The 17,653-nt window shown below is 36.9% G+C and overlaps 1 protein-coding gene across 1 annotated transcript in view; it reads left to right on the top strand.

Moving 5' to 3' along the window:
* The window catches only part of ADGB (androglobin), a 156,978-nt gene that overhangs the window by 52,186 nt on the left and 87,139 nt on the right, over nt 1-17,653 (top strand). The window contains 5 exon segments of the mRNA XM_021693470.1: nt 422-651; nt 2,239-2,379; nt 3,950-4,044; nt 11,982-12,156; nt 15,705-15,795. Coding sequence (XP_021549145.1) covers nt 422-651; nt 2,239-2,379; nt 3,950-4,044; nt 11,982-12,156; nt 15,705-15,795 — 732 coding nt within the window.

Raw genomic sequence — 17,653 nt, 5'->3', positions numbered from 1 at the left:
GGGTGGCTCAGTTGGTTAAGCGACTGCTTTCGGCTCAGGTCATGATCCTGGAGTCCCGGGATCGAGTCCCGCATCGGGCTCCCTGCTCGGCGGAGAGCCTGCTTCTCCCTCCGACCCTCCCCCCTCTCATGTGCTCTCTCTCTCTCTCTCTCTCTCATTCTCTCTGGCTCAAATAAATGAATAAAATCTTTAAAAAAAAAAATGAGTTAGAATGTGTTCCTTCTGTATTTTTCCAAAGAGTTTGAGAAGGATTGGTATTAATTATTCTTTAAATGTTTGGTAGAATTCACCAGTGAAGCCTGGAGTTTTGTTTGTTGGGATTGTTTTGATTGCTGATTCAATATCTTTGCTAGTAATTGGTCTGTTAAGATTTTCTATTTCTTTATGATTTGGAAATTAATGTTGATGTGTTTTATCTAAGCCCAGGATATATGGACAAAGTATGGGAGCTCTTGAAAGAAATATTGCCTGAATTTAAGCTGTCGGTTGAGTCCAGTTCTGAAAGCCAAATAGCTGTGTTAGATGCCAAATTAAAAGAACCAGGGAAAGAAGTGAAGGATGGCAAGGAAGTAAAGGATGGCAAAGAATTCAAACCTGATAGTTCAGTGACAGCACTAAAGATACCTGAGAAAAGTGACAAGGCTCCAAAGGGTAAGACATTTTATATTATAATGTCATTCGTATGTTCAATATGGATATTGCATATAAATGTTCTATAGTCGTTGCTGAATTTAATGATTATTTATTGTCATTATCATTTACTAAGTGTTGTGAAAATAATGAAGATCCTATCTTTCTAGGATTTTAAAACTAGTAATGTAGTTTACTAGATGTTAGTTATTATCCCATATTTTGCTGTCTTTTAAAACCAAGGGCAACTGTATATTTTGATGATACTGAAGTAGTATAGTATTAACATAGGAAGAGACATCAAGTGTCAATTTCCATTACACACACTTCCTTATATGTTATATGTAGAGTGGAATGGAGCAAAACTGCAAAGGGAAAGTTGTTCTAGTCTGTCTTTTTATTTCCCCACCAAGGAAATGCAAAATAGACACAGTATGGATTGTGATTTGCTGACCATTTATTGTAAGGTAGAAGTTCAAATTTCAAAGTAAAATAATTTCAAGCTATTTTACAGTGTAGGATCTTAAAGGGAGAAATATATTGAATAATTATTTTATATTTTCTAAAATATTTCATATAGCTATGCATATGAATAATAATGCTTCTATAGTAAAGTAAAATTAAATATACTAGAATATGCTCAGCTTTTTTATATACCTCAAGAGCTTTTATAATGATCTTTCAAATATTTGTTTTATAAAATCTTATATTTTGCCCAAATTGTTCCTCATCAAGATCTTATTTACCAGCATTTACCACGCAGAAATTATTACTATAAATGTTTCTCAAGAATTTACCAAGATCAAGTGTATGAGTGATATCTGCCTATCATAAGCCCTTCTTTAAATGACCTAATGTGAATTAGTTTATGAAAGAAAGCAGAACAAGAGGCTGATTAAATTTGTTTTACCTAGCATATCTCAAATTAATTTGAACTTAGAAGGCTTTTTTCATGTATCACAAATTAGCATATGTTCATCCATCCATTCAGATACACTATTTGCTGAGTAGAATACCAATACATGTTCCAGGAATTAATGATCATCCGGTGAACAAAATCCAATGTGAAGCTTATCTCCTAGTGCTTATGATCTAGGGAGAGAGACTAACATTAATTTTAATTTTAAAAACCATAACCATATACTAAGACATGAGCCTTGGAAGAAAATACAGAAAACTATGGGAGTTCATATTTAGTCTAGGACATTAGGGAAGAATTCTCTAATTATGATGCAGTAGGAGGAATGAGAAAACTAGCCTCATTCTAAAATGAGAAAATTAGCCTAAAATTATATATAATATATAAAATTATATATTTATATATATAATGTAAGTTATATTAAATGATCATCTCTATTTAGCAAAAAAATATATGTAGTCAATAATCATGTCTTTGGCAGTACATTGTCAATTTTCAAAGTTTTCTCTTACTTTATTTTGATGTTTCTAATTAGAGGTGAGTAGTGTTTTGGGAAATTTGCGGCTATTGTTTTACATTTAAATAACACTATTGTTTTGGCCTTCTTTTCAACATAATAACTGAATAAGTAATATAGTTTGAGGTTTTGTAGTTAAAAGATTTATCGTATCTATTTTTTAACATGTTAGAAAAAGCAGATGCAAAAGATGTTGGGAAGAAGAGGAGTAAAAATGGAGAAAAAGAAAAGGAAAAAGAAAAATTCAAATGGTCACTTCATGCTTCAGGACCATCATCAGATGTACAGTACTCTCTGCAGTCTCTGTCAGATTGTAAGCTTTCAGTATTCTAGAGTAATAGCTATTGTAGCTGCTTCCTAAAATGTTAGGAAACTTGGGAGTTTACAAAGTTGGAATATCACTTTGGAATACAAAGTGTATTGCCTGTTTAGACATTATCTGAATAAACGTGCTCAAGTGTGCCCATAATTGTTAAACTCTCAAATCAGTATGCATATGGGGGCAGTCTTACATGTGAGACAGAAGCCAAGGTTGTCCAAGTTTTTATGGTACAACAGCCACAGAAGTGTTTGCATGGAGGAGGACATATACTAATTAAATGTATATGCTATGTATTAGCACATAACAAATAATCTATTATATATTGTTATATTGAGTATATTATAATACATAAAATACAACATATATTATATGATACATATTGTATAATATCCATAAATATTAATGTATAATTTTATAAACTATATAAATATAAAATATAATTACATATTAGTGTATACAAATATATATTAGTATATATCTTCCTCTGTATAAATAAATATATATATGTATATATGTATATAAACTATATATGTATGTATATATGTGTGTGTGTGTGTGTGTGTGTGTATACATACATGCCTGAATTCAGGTCTCTGCACCATGAAAAATATACAAGCTTAATTTTTAAATGTAAAAATATGTTTTCATAAGTTTGGTATATTTTACATTTTAATCTATTCTAGAGAGATCCTGTATCTAGCATATTTTGTGGGTCTAAAAATATTTTTCTTTAATAAATATCTAATACAGTTCAATATTAGTGCTTGAATTTGTAAAGGAGTAAAACAAACTTTTTAATTAAAACATAAAGACAATACAGGAAAATAAATTATAACATTTTAGCCAGAATCTGTAAAGAACAAAAGCATACTGAATCAAATATAGTAATTTCAGGTCTGTTAAGAAACATATGAAAAAAATAAGTGATGCTCAGGAGCATTAAATATTAAATAATCCATATTGTACACCTGAAACTAATATAACACTGTATGCTAACGATCCTGGAAATAAATAAATAAATAAATAAATAGGAATTTCCTGGCCAAATATATATATATTATATACACACACATATAAAGCAATCCCAGCTAAGTTACTGACTTATGGGTTTTCCTTCTTCATGGAAGGATTAGTTTATGTTTTCTTTCTTCTTGAAATGACATAGAAAGTTCTGAACTTCTTTAAATTCAAATTAAGGTTTTTATCTATGAAAACTAAAAAAATCATTTAAAATCATTCCTTTTGAATATAATCATTCGTAGACTCTTCTAGTGACATTGACTAGTAGCTATAGTTTTTCTGATAACTTTTTTTTATAGTGACATAAAATGATTTCTTAAGCAATTAAATGGTACTAAGATGAAGGTAAAACTAATGAGATATTCTATAAAATAGATGCATATGTGATATTTAACATTTATTAAATACGTTTACAGTCATTTACCTATTTTTCACGTGCAAAGATATGCCCATTAAGGAATTTGAACAATCTGGAATGATCTACTGACAGACCGAGAATTTGGCGAGAATTTCCATGACACGATATATATTTTTTTTACAGGTTCTTCAGCAATACAGTCCCCTCACATGGTTGTATATGCTACCTTTACACCCCTCTATTTATTTGAAAAGAAGATCTTTGCATTAGAAAAAATGGTAAGCACTCAAGGCCAGGAAGCCCAGTACCATTTATGGGTGTGTGTGTGTGTGTATGAGGTGTGATAGTGAGTGAAAGAGAGGTGTGTGTGTGTGTGTGTGTGTGTGTGTGTGTGAATGGGTGAGAGAGAGAGGGAGGTAGGGAGGGAGGGAGAGAGATATTTGTTGTCATTGAAGGTATACCAGAATTTAAAATTCTGGTCCTGGATTTCAGTCTACTTATCTTTAAAAAAATAGACACTTGAACACAGGGACCTGGAACATTCAAAATTATCTTAGATGATTGTAATAATTCCCTGTTTAAAAAAATGTAGACTCATGTATTATTATCATTTTGTTCCATTCTAAGCAAAAGAAAAGGCATATGAGTTATATATTTCAGAAAGAATCATGTAAACATATCTAAATGATAATAAATTCCCTTTCCATAAACAGATCATGAATATTTTCTTAACATAAGATGATTTAAATGAACTGACATCCACAGTTGGTAAACTACTATTATAACCTCCTTGTAATCTTTAGATAATACACACAAAAAATGTTAATTGATTTTTTTCTTATAAGTCTAACAATTTAGAGAAAATTTAGAAAATGTACACAAAGGCATTGAAATGAAAATATTCATAGTATAAATACCTAGACATAGGCAATGCTAATATATTGGGATATACCCTTTGATTTTTTTCTTCTGTGCATATATTCTGTGTATATATGAATATACTTTTTTTACACAGTGGAATTAAATGTTATGAATTTATTAAATTTTGGAAGCCAGCTTTTTCACTTGACACTGCATCACTAATTTTTTTCCATGATGTTAAGTATTTGACCACATAAAATTTAGTAGTGGCATGGCATGTATGAGTTTCCTATCATTTTTAAATATATATGTATTTAAATAAATTTGTACCCCCTTTACCCATTTCTCCCACCCCCACCTTCTGCCTCTGACAACTCTACTGATCTGTTTCTGTGAGCTTGTTTTGTTTTGTTTTAGATTCCACATATGAGAGATCATATAGTATTTGTCTTTGTCTGTCTGACTTATTTCATTCAGCATAATGCCCTTGAAGTCCATCCATGTTGTCACAAATGGAAAGATTGCATTCTTTTTATGGCCGAGTAATATTCCATCATTCTGTTTTCTTTTTGCTGCTCTAATAGGATGAGTTCTACTGCCTTGTCTCTGAGTTGACTGATCCTTTCTTCTGCTTTATCTAGTCTGTTGAACTTTTCTAGTGTATTTTTCAGTTTAGTTACTGTATTCTTCAGCCCTTTGATTACTCTTGGGTACTTTCTTATATTTCCATCTTTTTGTTGAAGTTCTCACTGTGTTCATCCACTTTTCTCCCCAGTTCAGTGAGCATTTTTATGACCACTACCCTGAACTTTTTATCAGACAAATTACTTATCTTCCTTTTATTAAGTTTTTCTCTGAGTTTTTATTTTGTTCTCTCTCTTTCTCTTTTGGAACATATTCCTCTGTTCTTCATCTTGCTTAATTCTATTAGTTTCTATACAGTTGATGAAACAACCGTCTCTCCCAGTCTTGAAGGAGTGGCTCCATTTAGTAGATGAAGCTTGTCATTCAACCCTGCCTCAGTTCTGGTTGTCTCTTAAACCTTTGTGCTTGTCTGGGCAGAAGCTATTGTATTTTTAATAGCTTACCATCAGTGAGGATGTGCTAAGACCTGTCAGTGTCCCTAAGGGAAGGATCTTAGCATTTAGATTCAAGCAGTTTGGAAGTCAGACCTATGAGCAGCAGCTTTTAAAAAGTATGCAAATATACACAGTCCTAGGACTCGCAAGTGGCCAGGTTCTCTGGTGGCGTCCCCTGGTTGGCAGCCACAAAAAGTTCAGGCTCCAAATGATCAAAAAGCCCTTTTCTGAGATCCTGGTGAGCTGCAACAAGGCAGAGGGAGAATGCCAAGACGGTGTCCATAGCCTGCACTCCTTGAGAGCAAGCAGCTCCGTAGTTCACTAGGGGTGTGCCCAATCCAACGTCCCTGAAGCCTGCCTCAGGCTGAAGCTCCAGGACAAGCCAAGAGTCCTTCTTCACTGAAAGACTGGGGGTGTGGCTCCATTTGCTGTCTGCACAGTGCCCTGGGAGTGGCAGCTGGCCAAGGGCTGTCTCTCCAATTGCCACAGTCCCATGGCATCCAGGAATGCAAGCCCCCCCTTGCTACCAGAGCCAGATAATCAAGAGGCTTCCTCTGAGTGGAAGCTGCAAAAATTGGGGTGCCAGACATAAAAACCAGGGCACTCGCCGTGTGTAAGTCACTCCTCCAGGAGACACGGGTTCTCTGGAGTGTGGTAGAGGGAAAGCACAAAGATAGTTCTTGCCCTCTGAGGTCTCTGGAAAGGATCATTGTCAGTCCCATGATGTGTGTTTAATTAGAAATCTGCTCCTCAGGCTGCCCCTGAGAGGATTACTTAATAGGCCTCCTCCAAGGAAAGACTGAACTCCTGGATCTGTTGCCTCTTATTGTGCCCCGGGGTGGCAGCTGGTTAACGACTCTTTCTCCATCGGTTACAGTCCGGTGGGACACACAAGCGTAAGCTCCACTGGCTGGAGAGGTGTCCCCTGGCAGCAGTCGCAAAATCAGTCGCAAAACCCATAGGACCAGGCAAGTTCCCCTGGCCTCCAGAGCCAGGCGGTTAAGAGGCATTCCCTGGGTGGCAGCTACAAAGATCAGGCATCAGAAGCTTATGAAAAGCTTCCTTCCAGGAGATACTGGTGTATTGGAGCAGGGCAAAGGGAGGGTGGGAAGCCGGCCCCCGCCCCGGGGTTCCTGGAGAATGTTCCAACAGGCACCTACATGTGTGTGTGAAATAAGATGCTGGCCCCTCAGGATGAGGCTTTAATACAAGCAGGTGAGCCTCTTTCACTTTGGGTGCAATTGGCCAAACTCTGATTAGATATAAAAATTACTTTTCGGGGCGCCTGGGTGGCTCAGATGGTTAAGCGTCTGCCTTCGGCTCAGGTCATGATCTCAGGGTCCTGGGATCGAGTCCCGCATTGGGCTCCCTGCTCCTTGGGAGCCTGCTTCTCCCTCTGCCTCTCTCTCTCTCTCTCATGAATAAATAAATAAAATCTTAAAAAAAAAATCACTTTTCTCTTTCCCTTTGTAAAGGGTAAAATCCACCAGATTACTTGCTCTTCACTGTACTGAGACAAACACAATACTGCATTTGGAGCTTACCAAATTCTAACCCCTTGGGGGACTCCTAGACATCCAGCACTTTGGTTATAGAATTCCATATGCTCTGAAATCACTGCACTTAAAGTAGGAGAAGACTAGATGGTGTAGTAATATAAACATAAATGTTCAGTGGGTTAGTTAAAAACAGTTGGATATTAAAAATTCAATGAAAATTTGGTTGAAGTGTAAATAATCCAATTGGATGTTCATTGCACTTCACTATGCAGTATATTTGTCTTCTAGATGATTTGCCCAGGCAGCATGATGTTATCACTCCTTCTCTCTCCCTCCTCCTTTCTCCAGGCCCTCCTCCTCCCCTTCTTCCTCCTTTGTCCTTTTTGAATAGAAACCATTTCTTCATGTGAAAGTCTGCCATTTAACAGGGGTAATATTGTCAAGATTACAGAGCATAATGTTCCATTAAGAACGTAGAGATAGTGGCAGTTTCTCTGATTTTAATTCAAAGTTAACTAACTTTAGTCATTGCCTAAATCCAAGTGTGCTCCCTTGGCCTCCCACCAATTTAAGTCTCTGATTAAGATTTGAGCTGGTCATCTATCTCAGCCCTCAGTTTTTTAAAAAACTCCTTATGTGGCAGGTCTAGCTGTTCTCTTAAGTATTCCAGAGATCTAACACCATGGACTGCAAAATGACCTAAGCTGTGCTTTGTGGAGTGCCATGGTCTCTTATGCGAAGTACTTAAACACTTTTTTAAAACTACCAAATATAAGAAGGGGATGAGTACATCACACACACACACATACACACCACACAAAATAATCCATCTGCATGCTTAGCTGTCCTACTGAGAAATTAATATTTAAACACAAAATTAGTTTTCAGTTTAAAGGACAAAAAAGATCACCTATGTTTGTTGTTAATTCAACACATGTCTATTGATTATCTATTATGTACTAACAATGATTTAGTCTTTGAGGACCTGGTAACAAGCAAGACTAACAAAAGTCCCTCCTTACAAAACTCAGTCTAATGAAGAAGACAGACAAGCCAACAATAGTAATAAAGTTAGAAAATTGGCATAACAGAGATCATACAGGGTGTCTGGCGTATGGTAGAAATAGCGTTCAAATAATGTGTGTTGGATGAGTGACCAAATGAATGAATGAATGAGCAGAAAAATGAATATGGTGCACATAGCAGCAACACATCTTTCTGTCTAATGGTTGACTAAGGAAGTCTTCCCAAAGGAAGAAGTGTTTAAGTGATGGCCTTAAGAAGTTAGCTTAGTAAATAGGAAAAAGTGTGCTCAAAGCAAAGGGATGTTTTTGTTGGAAAGTCTGGAGGCGAAGGAGAGCTCACTGGGTTCAGAGAAGCAATAGAAATTGAGCAGATAGCAAGGGGAGAAGACTCAGAGGCAGCTTGAGATGTGGGAGGGAGTCAGGACATGCAGAGTGTTATAAATCCTTCCTCTGGGGGTTGAAAATGGCTTAAGGGACCCAGAGGTTCAGGAATTAGCCCAATGTCTGTAATGGCAGTTAAATGAACCATTTCACCCATCTCCCCATCCACCTCCCATCTGGTAACCATCAGTTCTCTATAGTTAAGAGTCTGTTTCTTGGGTGAAATAGGTGATGGGGATTAAGGAGCACACTTGTTGTGATGAGCACTGGGTGAATTGTTGAATTACTATATTGTACACCTGAAACTAATATAAAATAATGAATGAACTTCAAGACTATAATGAACTGGCTATAGCCTCACGGTCTCCCTAACTTACCTGCTGATTCTTTTACGTTAGCTATTAGGCTAATCTAGTTCTCCTGGTCAAATCAAAATATAACGAGATACAATGTTTTAAAGATAAATCAACAGAGGGATGCCTAGGTGGCTCAGTCAGTTAAGCGTCTGCCTTTGGCTCAGGTCATGGTCCCAGGGTCCTGGGATGGAGTCCCACATCAGGCTCCTTGCTCAGTAGAGAGCCTGCTTCTCCCTCTCCCACTCCCCTTGCTTGTGCTCTTGCTCACTCTCTTGCATGTGTGCACTCTCTCTAGCAAATAAAAATAAATAAAATCTTTAAAAAAGAGATAAATCAACAGAAAAAGAGTTTGTATTCTAATGGAATTTTGTCAAATGCAGTATACTGCGAAAAATTATAGCCCCAAAGACATGAGACCAATATGTAAAATAAAGTCAATACTTTACATTTCTTGAAAGAATTTGTCCAGACTCAAGAAAAAGAAAACTTGGAAAGGAACAAGATGGCATGAATTACCGCATTTTCTTGTTTTTGGATATTCTAAATAGTTTTAGTTTTATTTAAATAAGTAATCTGCAAGTTCTAAGAAGGCCACCCACTTACTCAAACTCCTACTTTTAGACTGTTTGAGGTGTGTCTGGTAGGCTCAGTTGGTAGAGCATGTGACTCTTGATCTCAGGGTTGTGAGTTCCAGCCCTACCTTGGCGGTAGAGTTTATTTAAAAAAAAAAAAAAAAAAAAAAGAATGTTTGAAGTGGGATGGGCCAGAGGAGTCAAAGCGTCTTCTGGGCAAAGAAACTTCTAATCTAAGTCTATACATGAAACACTAAAAAATATTTCTTGAGTGCCTACTCAGGGTTTCACCTGAGTGAAAATTTACCATTCTAAATCTCTCTCTGCCCCTAACTCTAATCTAAGAAAATTTGAGGTCCTTTAACAAAGTTCCTCAACATCAAACTGTAACTATTATCCAAAGCATTACTTTACATCATTCAGAAGTATCTTAAAGTATGTTAGAAATAAAATGAGGTATAAGAAATCAGCTTACTTACCTTAAATCCAGTTAGTACTTTTGTGGATTATTCAAACAATACAACAGGTGTTAATACTATACTTAATTATTTGACACAAAACCTCACATTTTCAAATGCTTTAAATAATTTGATTTTCTGATGCTAAAAAGAGTAAAGAATCTAAAAAGAGTAAAGAATCTACACATTTGGTTGCAGTTATAAAAAGGATTTGAGATATGTAGACCAAATTTGATGAATAATAAACTATCTGGAAGTGATTCAATTTATAAATACTACTTTGGGCATGGCTTCTATTTTGGAGATGAAGTATAAATTTTAGAGTGTACTGTTTTTGGTTACTATCCTGAAGTATTGTCTTATTGAACAACATGAATAAATTCACCTATAAATTTTTGAATGATGGGAAACTTTTAAACTTGGCAGGGTAAAAGTTATAGAAAAAGGTTTAGACTTTAGATCTATGAGAAAGCATTTTTAAGCCATTATAAGGCATAATACCAGAGGTTTCCAAATTTTTTCTCAAGAAATTGCTAACATTCACAAAAAAGGATAAAGGGGATGTAACAATTTCCTCTGCTTTTTTTTTTTTTAAGTGGGTTCCACACCAAATGTGGAGCCCAACATGGGACGTGAACTCACAACCCTGAAAATCAAGACCTGAGCTGAGATCAAGAGTGGGATGCTTAACTGACTGAGCCACCCAGGCACCCCTCCTCTGCTTCCCCCCTTAAACATTGAATCACTTTCCTCTTTATTCTGCATATTTATCACACTTTTAAGTGGCTTTTCTGGACTCAATATTGCACTGATTAGCTCCTTCCAATTATTAATTAATTGTTACAATCATTAGTTAATCCTTAAATTCAGAAAGAGCTATTTTATCTCACAGATACCCCACCTATTTTCTCCTCCCAGAGGTATAGACTGAGCTATAGCGAAACAGTCACGAGGGCAAGGACGTTCTGGCTGAGGCAATAATTTGGAATAGGCTAATAGGGGGGTTTCTGGTCCTAATTTAAATGACTGTTCTATAAATTTACATTTTCAAGCATTGCTACTTGCAGAGAAATCAATGATGCAAAATCACTAGGAAGAAAAATAGTTATTGGCAAAACTGACTTAAATGTACTTATTTTATTTTACTTTAAATGTTTCAACATTTAGACTGTGAATGCCAGAATTTGACTCCAGAATATATTACTTTAACTCTCACAGACTTTTTGATTTCTTGTGGCATATTTCAGCCATCAGTTAGTAACTGACGTTCTCCTTCAACATGATTCTGAATTGTTCCAAAGCAGCAGAGTAGCTGTAGGAGATCTGAACGGTCGCATAGGGGAAGCATCTTCCTGGAGAATTGCTTGATTTGGCAGGATTTCAGGCAGCCTCTGTCCTCTGGCTTTCTATGACTGGCTCCATTGTCTAGAGAGATCATGGGGATTTCCTGTGGGAGAGCCTCTGTTTGAGGGTGAGGGCATAAGCTAGAGACAAGGCAACCACTTATTATCACATTGACCTGATCTAAGCGCAGTGGATTTTTTTCTTTCATACTAGGTAGCAGTTGCTGGTGACTAAACAAACAAACAAACAAACAAACAAAAATTTCACGTATTAAGCACTTTATCAAAGTTTTAACTTATCATCATAATAATGGTTGATTGATTTTTGGACCAAAACCGATATGCTAAGATTTTTTTTTTTTCCCAATCTCAGAGGATCTTAAACTTCTAGAACTGAAAATTGGCTTCAGTTCTAGTCTCTTATTTTTTGTAAATAAGTAAATGGGGGCCTCAGAAAAATAAAAACGTGAAGAGAAATATAAATGGTAATAGTGCTTATGTTAGGAGGTGGAAATATGGGTTATTTTTCCTTTATTACCACTTTACTGTGGTAACAGTGTTTTTGTAATGACAAAAAGTGGTTTATTTAAATGCACAAGGCAATTGCACGTGTCCTTTTAAATGTGCCTTCCACCCTTTAGGCTAATTCTGCAGAGAAGCTGAGAGAATACGGTCTTTCCCACATCTGTAGCCATCCTGTGCTGGTAACTAGGACTAGGTCTTGCCCCCTCATAGCACCTCCGAAATCACCTCCCGTACCTCCCTGGAAACTCTTTCGTCAAAAAAAGGAAACTGTTACAACAGATGAAGCTCAAGGTATGGTTCCTGTTGTCTGAAAATCTTTCTAAGGAGACTTTCTCTGCATGAAGGTCTAATAGTTTCATTTGCAATGAAAGATGTATATCAAAGCAAACCACCCATCATTACACCTAACACCTACATTCAATTTTATGCCTAAATTTTATGTCTTTAAAGGATTAATTCTCCACATTTCAGAAGCTGAGCAGTTTGGTTCGCATCTAAACTGACCAGCTATATCCAGGCCATTCTTTGGGTGAGGGTATTGTTGTCATTATTGTGATAGAAAATGGTTTGCAGTGAATAATAGAAAAAAAACATAAAAAGCGTATTTAAGCCACTGGTGTGAAATCACTCTAGAGTGCCGTGTAGAACATAACCTTTGAAGTAACTGATTTATATTTAGAATAGAAACTGACCTTTGTTTAGAATATAGGAACAGAACTTTTGGCCTGGACTGGCTCCTACGTGAATGTTGTCCTAAGCCACTATGAATGGCTGTTGGGTTAGAAATAAAGAGGTTCCTGCCGCTGGGGAGGCGGGGGACAGGGGACCGTGCCCGCCCGGCTCTTATTCTCAGTTCACTTCTAACGTCCTCACAATCAAGTCTCATCCTTGACTCCTTCAATGTTTTTTCTCTCCAAGTCTTCATTTTTTCATGAGCACCAAGTTTGAACGGCAACAGAAATGAGCAAAGGCATTCATTAAAAAATCAATTTTAACACAGAAGCATGAATCTGAGGAGATGGCATTAAAAAAAGAAGGAAAAAGTAATAATCTAAAAATTATGGCCCGGCAGAAGAGCTCACAATTTTTGTTTAGTTAACGTCTACTGTGTTTCTGTACCTAATTTAGAGCTTGCAGTTTCTCATAAAGGATGATAAAGAATTGGCGTGTTACGGATTATTTTTCTGTATATATGCCTGTGTGCATGGGGGTATATATATTTTTCTCATTCCAAAACACTTCAATTGTCTTTGTTCAAAAGAGCTTTTTTTTTTTTAAACGTCTTTTGTGTTTGTTTCCTTGCTTTTGCATTTTCTCCCTTTGTCTCTGCTGACTGCTCATTGTTTTCTAACTGTATTGCTCTAGCAACAGTATATCACATTCTAGAGGTTTTTGCATTAGGGGCTGTGTTCACAGGTCTGTTACCCGAATGAACAATGAAGGCAAAGCCACGAAGAACATACCCATGCCAGTTTATTGATGGCCTCCCTGTGAAGCATAGAAGTATGCTTTAAGGCTTTGGTGCCATGGAGCAAGGCTTACACCCTCTCTTGCTGGTGTTGATGAGGCTCCTGCTACCAGTTCAAGCATTGTTGATCCCTCCTCACAGGGGACCAGCGGACCCTATCTTGGTTCCCATGCAATACCTAAGTCTGGGTGGTGCTCAGGCTCCTAAACCTGCCACGGCCACATAGATTGGAATGTTTACCTGCTCCCTGCGTTCTACTTCCAACCATCATTTACATGTTTTTTTTTTTTTTTAAAGATTTTATTTATTTATTTGAGAGAGAGAGAGAGCATGAAGGGGGGAGGGTCAGAGGGAGAAGCAGACTCCTCGCTGAGCAAGGAGTCCGATGCGGAACTCGATCCTGGGACTCCAGGATCATGACCTGAGCCGAAGGCAGTCACTCAACCAACTGAGCCACCCAGGCGCCCATTTACATGTTTTTAAAATATAAATTACAACTGTTAACCATGTAATTTTCCTCACATTTGCTTTTTGCCTACATGATACACCCGGTACAGCTGGGAGCAAAGATTTTCTAGCACAACATGTTATATCTTTGCCAGAAAAGAACAAAGATTAAAGAAAGAATCTGGTTTGGATGGAAGAAGAAATGGTCAATTCTTTTTTTTTTTTTTTTTTTTTTTTTTACTTAGGCCTATCTGCCTCTCTCTGTCCTGCTTGATTATTTCATTTCTTTACGTCCGTTGAGCTTCCGCAGTGGGCTGTCAGCGCCTGCAGATGGCTGCTATGGGGTACAGGAGCTTCCCAATTTTTATTCCTCCCTCCCACTCTTCTTCCCTCCCTCCCTTCTGTCCTCTTTCCTGTTCTCTGTCTTTTTGAACCAAAGATCAGCCTTTACATGATGCTTGAAAGACAATCTTTTGCTTTTTTTTTTTTTTTTTTTTTTTTTGAAGATTTTATTCATTTATTTCAGAGAGAGAGAATGAGAGAGAGCACATGAGAGGGGGGAGGGGCAGAGGGAGAAGCAGACTCCCTGCTGAGCAGGGAGCCCGATGCGGGACTCGATCCAGGGACTCCAGGATCATGACCTGAGCCGAAGGCAGTCGCTCAACCAACTGAGCCACCCAGGCGCCCCGACAATCTTTTGCTTTTAAATGCTATATTTTAGTTCAATGTGTAGAGCCACACTTAAAACAGTTGTTCATTCAGAGCATCGAAGAATAGTTGAATGAAGGGAAAAATATTGAACCTGCAGACCTTTTCTGATTCCACAACTGTTGCAGTGCAATTCTAGGTAAGTGATGGCTCTAATGTAAGCTGGGGAAGAAAAATCTGAAATTGGTGGGATTCCATAGCTCATATACCACCTCGAGGCTCACCCTGTAATTGTCTTTCTTCTGTCTATTGGTTTAATATTTAAGGCAAAAATTAACAGGAAAATTAACAGGGAGGGAAAGAGAGATCATTTTAGAGGTTACCATGGAATAAGCAGAGAAAAGTTATGTACTTGTATCAAAGCTTCACTATTTTTCTCCAATAGTTACCCTTTCCACAGATGGAAGAGCTTTTGTTAAAATAGTCACCTCTAATGTTTAATTGCAGCGCTCACCATGCTATGCCTGGGTTCTGTGCCATATCCACTGAGAATTTCTTCTTCGTAGATCAATTTCAGACTCTCTTAGGCGGATCCACAAGGCTTTTCTTTAGCCACTGTTTTCTCTTCTACCCATGACCTTTACTTTGTTACATTTTCTGTTCTTCTACTACCTTCTCCAGGAATTAGTCTGCATTTCCTCTTCATGTTTCAGCAATTGTTTTGCAGAAGTTAACTAAAAGAACACAGTTTTTAGTGAAAAACATTTAAAAAAGTAGCAGTGAGGGACGCCTGGGTGGTTCAGTAGGTTAAGCGTCTGCCTTCGGCTCAGGTCATGATCCCATAGTCCTGGGATCAAGTCCTGCATTGGGCTCCTTGTTCAGCGGGGAGTTTGCTTTTCCCTCTCCCTCTGCCTGCAGCTAGCCCTGCTTGTGCACGCGTTTTCTCTCTCTCTCTGTCAAATAAATAAATAAAATCTTAAAAAAAAAAAAAAGTAGCAGTGAATGTCCAGTAAATAACAAGGAGACATTGCTAACTTTCTCCCTTGAGACTTGATTGCTTCACATTGTAAGTCTGGAAAGCAACCAAGAAGTAGACTTTAAACATCTAATATTAGCAGGATCTATAAGGCCTTTCAATGTAAAACCTATCCTATTTCCGTCTTTTGAAATTTGCTGGTTAAATAGTTAATGTAATCAGTACTACAATAGATGTTAAGTTATGCATTTAATCTTGGAAGATTAAAAAAAAGTACATGATACCACCTGTTTCTTCTAGAATTAATAATAAAGAAGCCCGAACAATTTCTTGAAATTTCAAGTCCATTTTTGAATTATAGGATGACTCCGTTTACAATTCCAACAGAAACGTAAGTATGTAACATTCTTTCCCACAAATACATCTTGCTGACAACTGAAGTATTTTGTGAATTGTGTGGTTAGAAATATATGCTTTGGTGACAGATGCACTGAAGTTTGTATTGCTGCAGTGAATACAGGAAAACAATATTCTTAGATTCTTTTTCACAGTAATAAGTAGATAAGATAAATTCTGAATAGGTTAAAATAAAGCTTAACTATGCCTGGCTTTCCAGCTTTGGCTATTGTTTTAGAAGAGTAAAGTACTTTGTTTTACTTAAACATTAGCACTAACAAATGCTTTTGGTTATTATCTGATAATGAAATCATAAGAGCAGAAGATTGTCAGAGAAACCAGAGAGATGAAGTGTGTCAGTCTTAGGGAAAAAAAAAAAACCCTAAATAGAACAACAAAGACAATCAAGAAGTAAAAGGAGGAAGAGGAGGAGGAGAAATCCAAATATACTAATGTTTGAGTATGGCAAAAGGGATAGAAAGAAAGACTATCACCCTGGATCTACAATTTCTAATGAGCTCAGAGGAGTGAACAGGTAGTCCACAAATAGCAATAATGAGAAGAATTAGTGATATGAGTGGAGGATATGATTATTACCACTAAAATTGTGGTAATTTGTTATGCAGTGATAAGTAACTAATACCTGGATATATACGTATGTGAAAGATTACCAAATATATAGTCTGAATTCGTGCAGCTAATTGTACTTCAATTATCCATCAATAACATTGTAGTACATAAGAATAAATAATAATATGTAAAATGGTTTTTAAAAAATCATGTAAGGATTCTAGGAATTCAAGAATTCAAGGAATACAGTAATAATTGAAAATAAGAATTCGGTGGATGTGTTTCATCAGAGATTAGATACAGCAAAAAGACAACTGGCTAAATGGAAAATAGATCAGAGATAATATCCAGACTGAAAGATAAAGACCAAACATAAATAAATAAATGAGGAAAAGTCCAATAAAAACAAATGGGGCAAGTTGAAAAAGACCAACATAATTGCAAGTGGGTCTCAGAAACAGAGGATAGAGAGATGGGGGAATAATCACAAACTAAAAATATAATGGCAAAATATCCCAAAAGTAAAAAAAAAAAAAAAATCAAGTCAAGAATCAGTAAGTTCTGACATCAAGCAATGTAAACAAAAAGAAAATTGCAACTAGACACATCCGAGTAAAACTGAAGACAAATAGGGTACAGTGATATATAGGTGTAAAGTCAAAGTACTGCCTCACAAACCAACATGGATGAATGTCACACACAAAAATATTAGACCAGCCTGGGTGGCTCAGTCGTTAAGCATCTGCCTTTGGCCCTGGTCATGATCCCAGGGTCCTGGGATCAAGCCCCGCATCAGGTTCCCTGCTCAGATTGCTTCTCCCTCTCCCACTCCCCCTGCTTGTGTTCCTGCTCTCACTGTCTCTCTCTCTGTCAAATAAATAAATAAAATCTTAAAAAAAAAAATAGACCAAAGAAGTCTGGTAGAAAAAGTGCACGGGTTGCTTTTAATTATCCTACTAACAGACAGTATGCAAAGAAAAATAAAAAGCAATCCATGGTGTTGGAAGTCATGATGGTGGTTTTCTGTGGTGAGGAGGACTGGCCGTGCTTGGGAGACACTCGGCACGGCTCATGGGGCGCTGGCAATATTAGTATCCCTTAGTCTGCATAATGGTGACATGGCCATGCTGCCTTTGAGATTTTCCAGCAAGTTTTCCATTTATGATCTGGTCCTTTGTTGAATGTCTTTTAAACTTAAGTAAAACTTCATGAAAGGTTTGAATGTCAAACAATGACCATTAGTGATGGGTTAGGCTTCTTTGGACGTAGTAAGATCCATGACA

Source organism: Neomonachus schauinslandi, chromosome 8, assembly GCF_002201575.2.
Source record: "Neomonachus schauinslandi chromosome 8, ASM220157v2, whole genome shotgun sequence".
In the NCBI taxonomy this organism is placed as follows: domain Eukaryota; kingdom Metazoa; phylum Chordata; class Mammalia; order Carnivora; family Phocidae; genus Neomonachus; species Neomonachus schauinslandi.
This window is presented reverse-complemented; position numbering and strand designations above follow the sequence as displayed.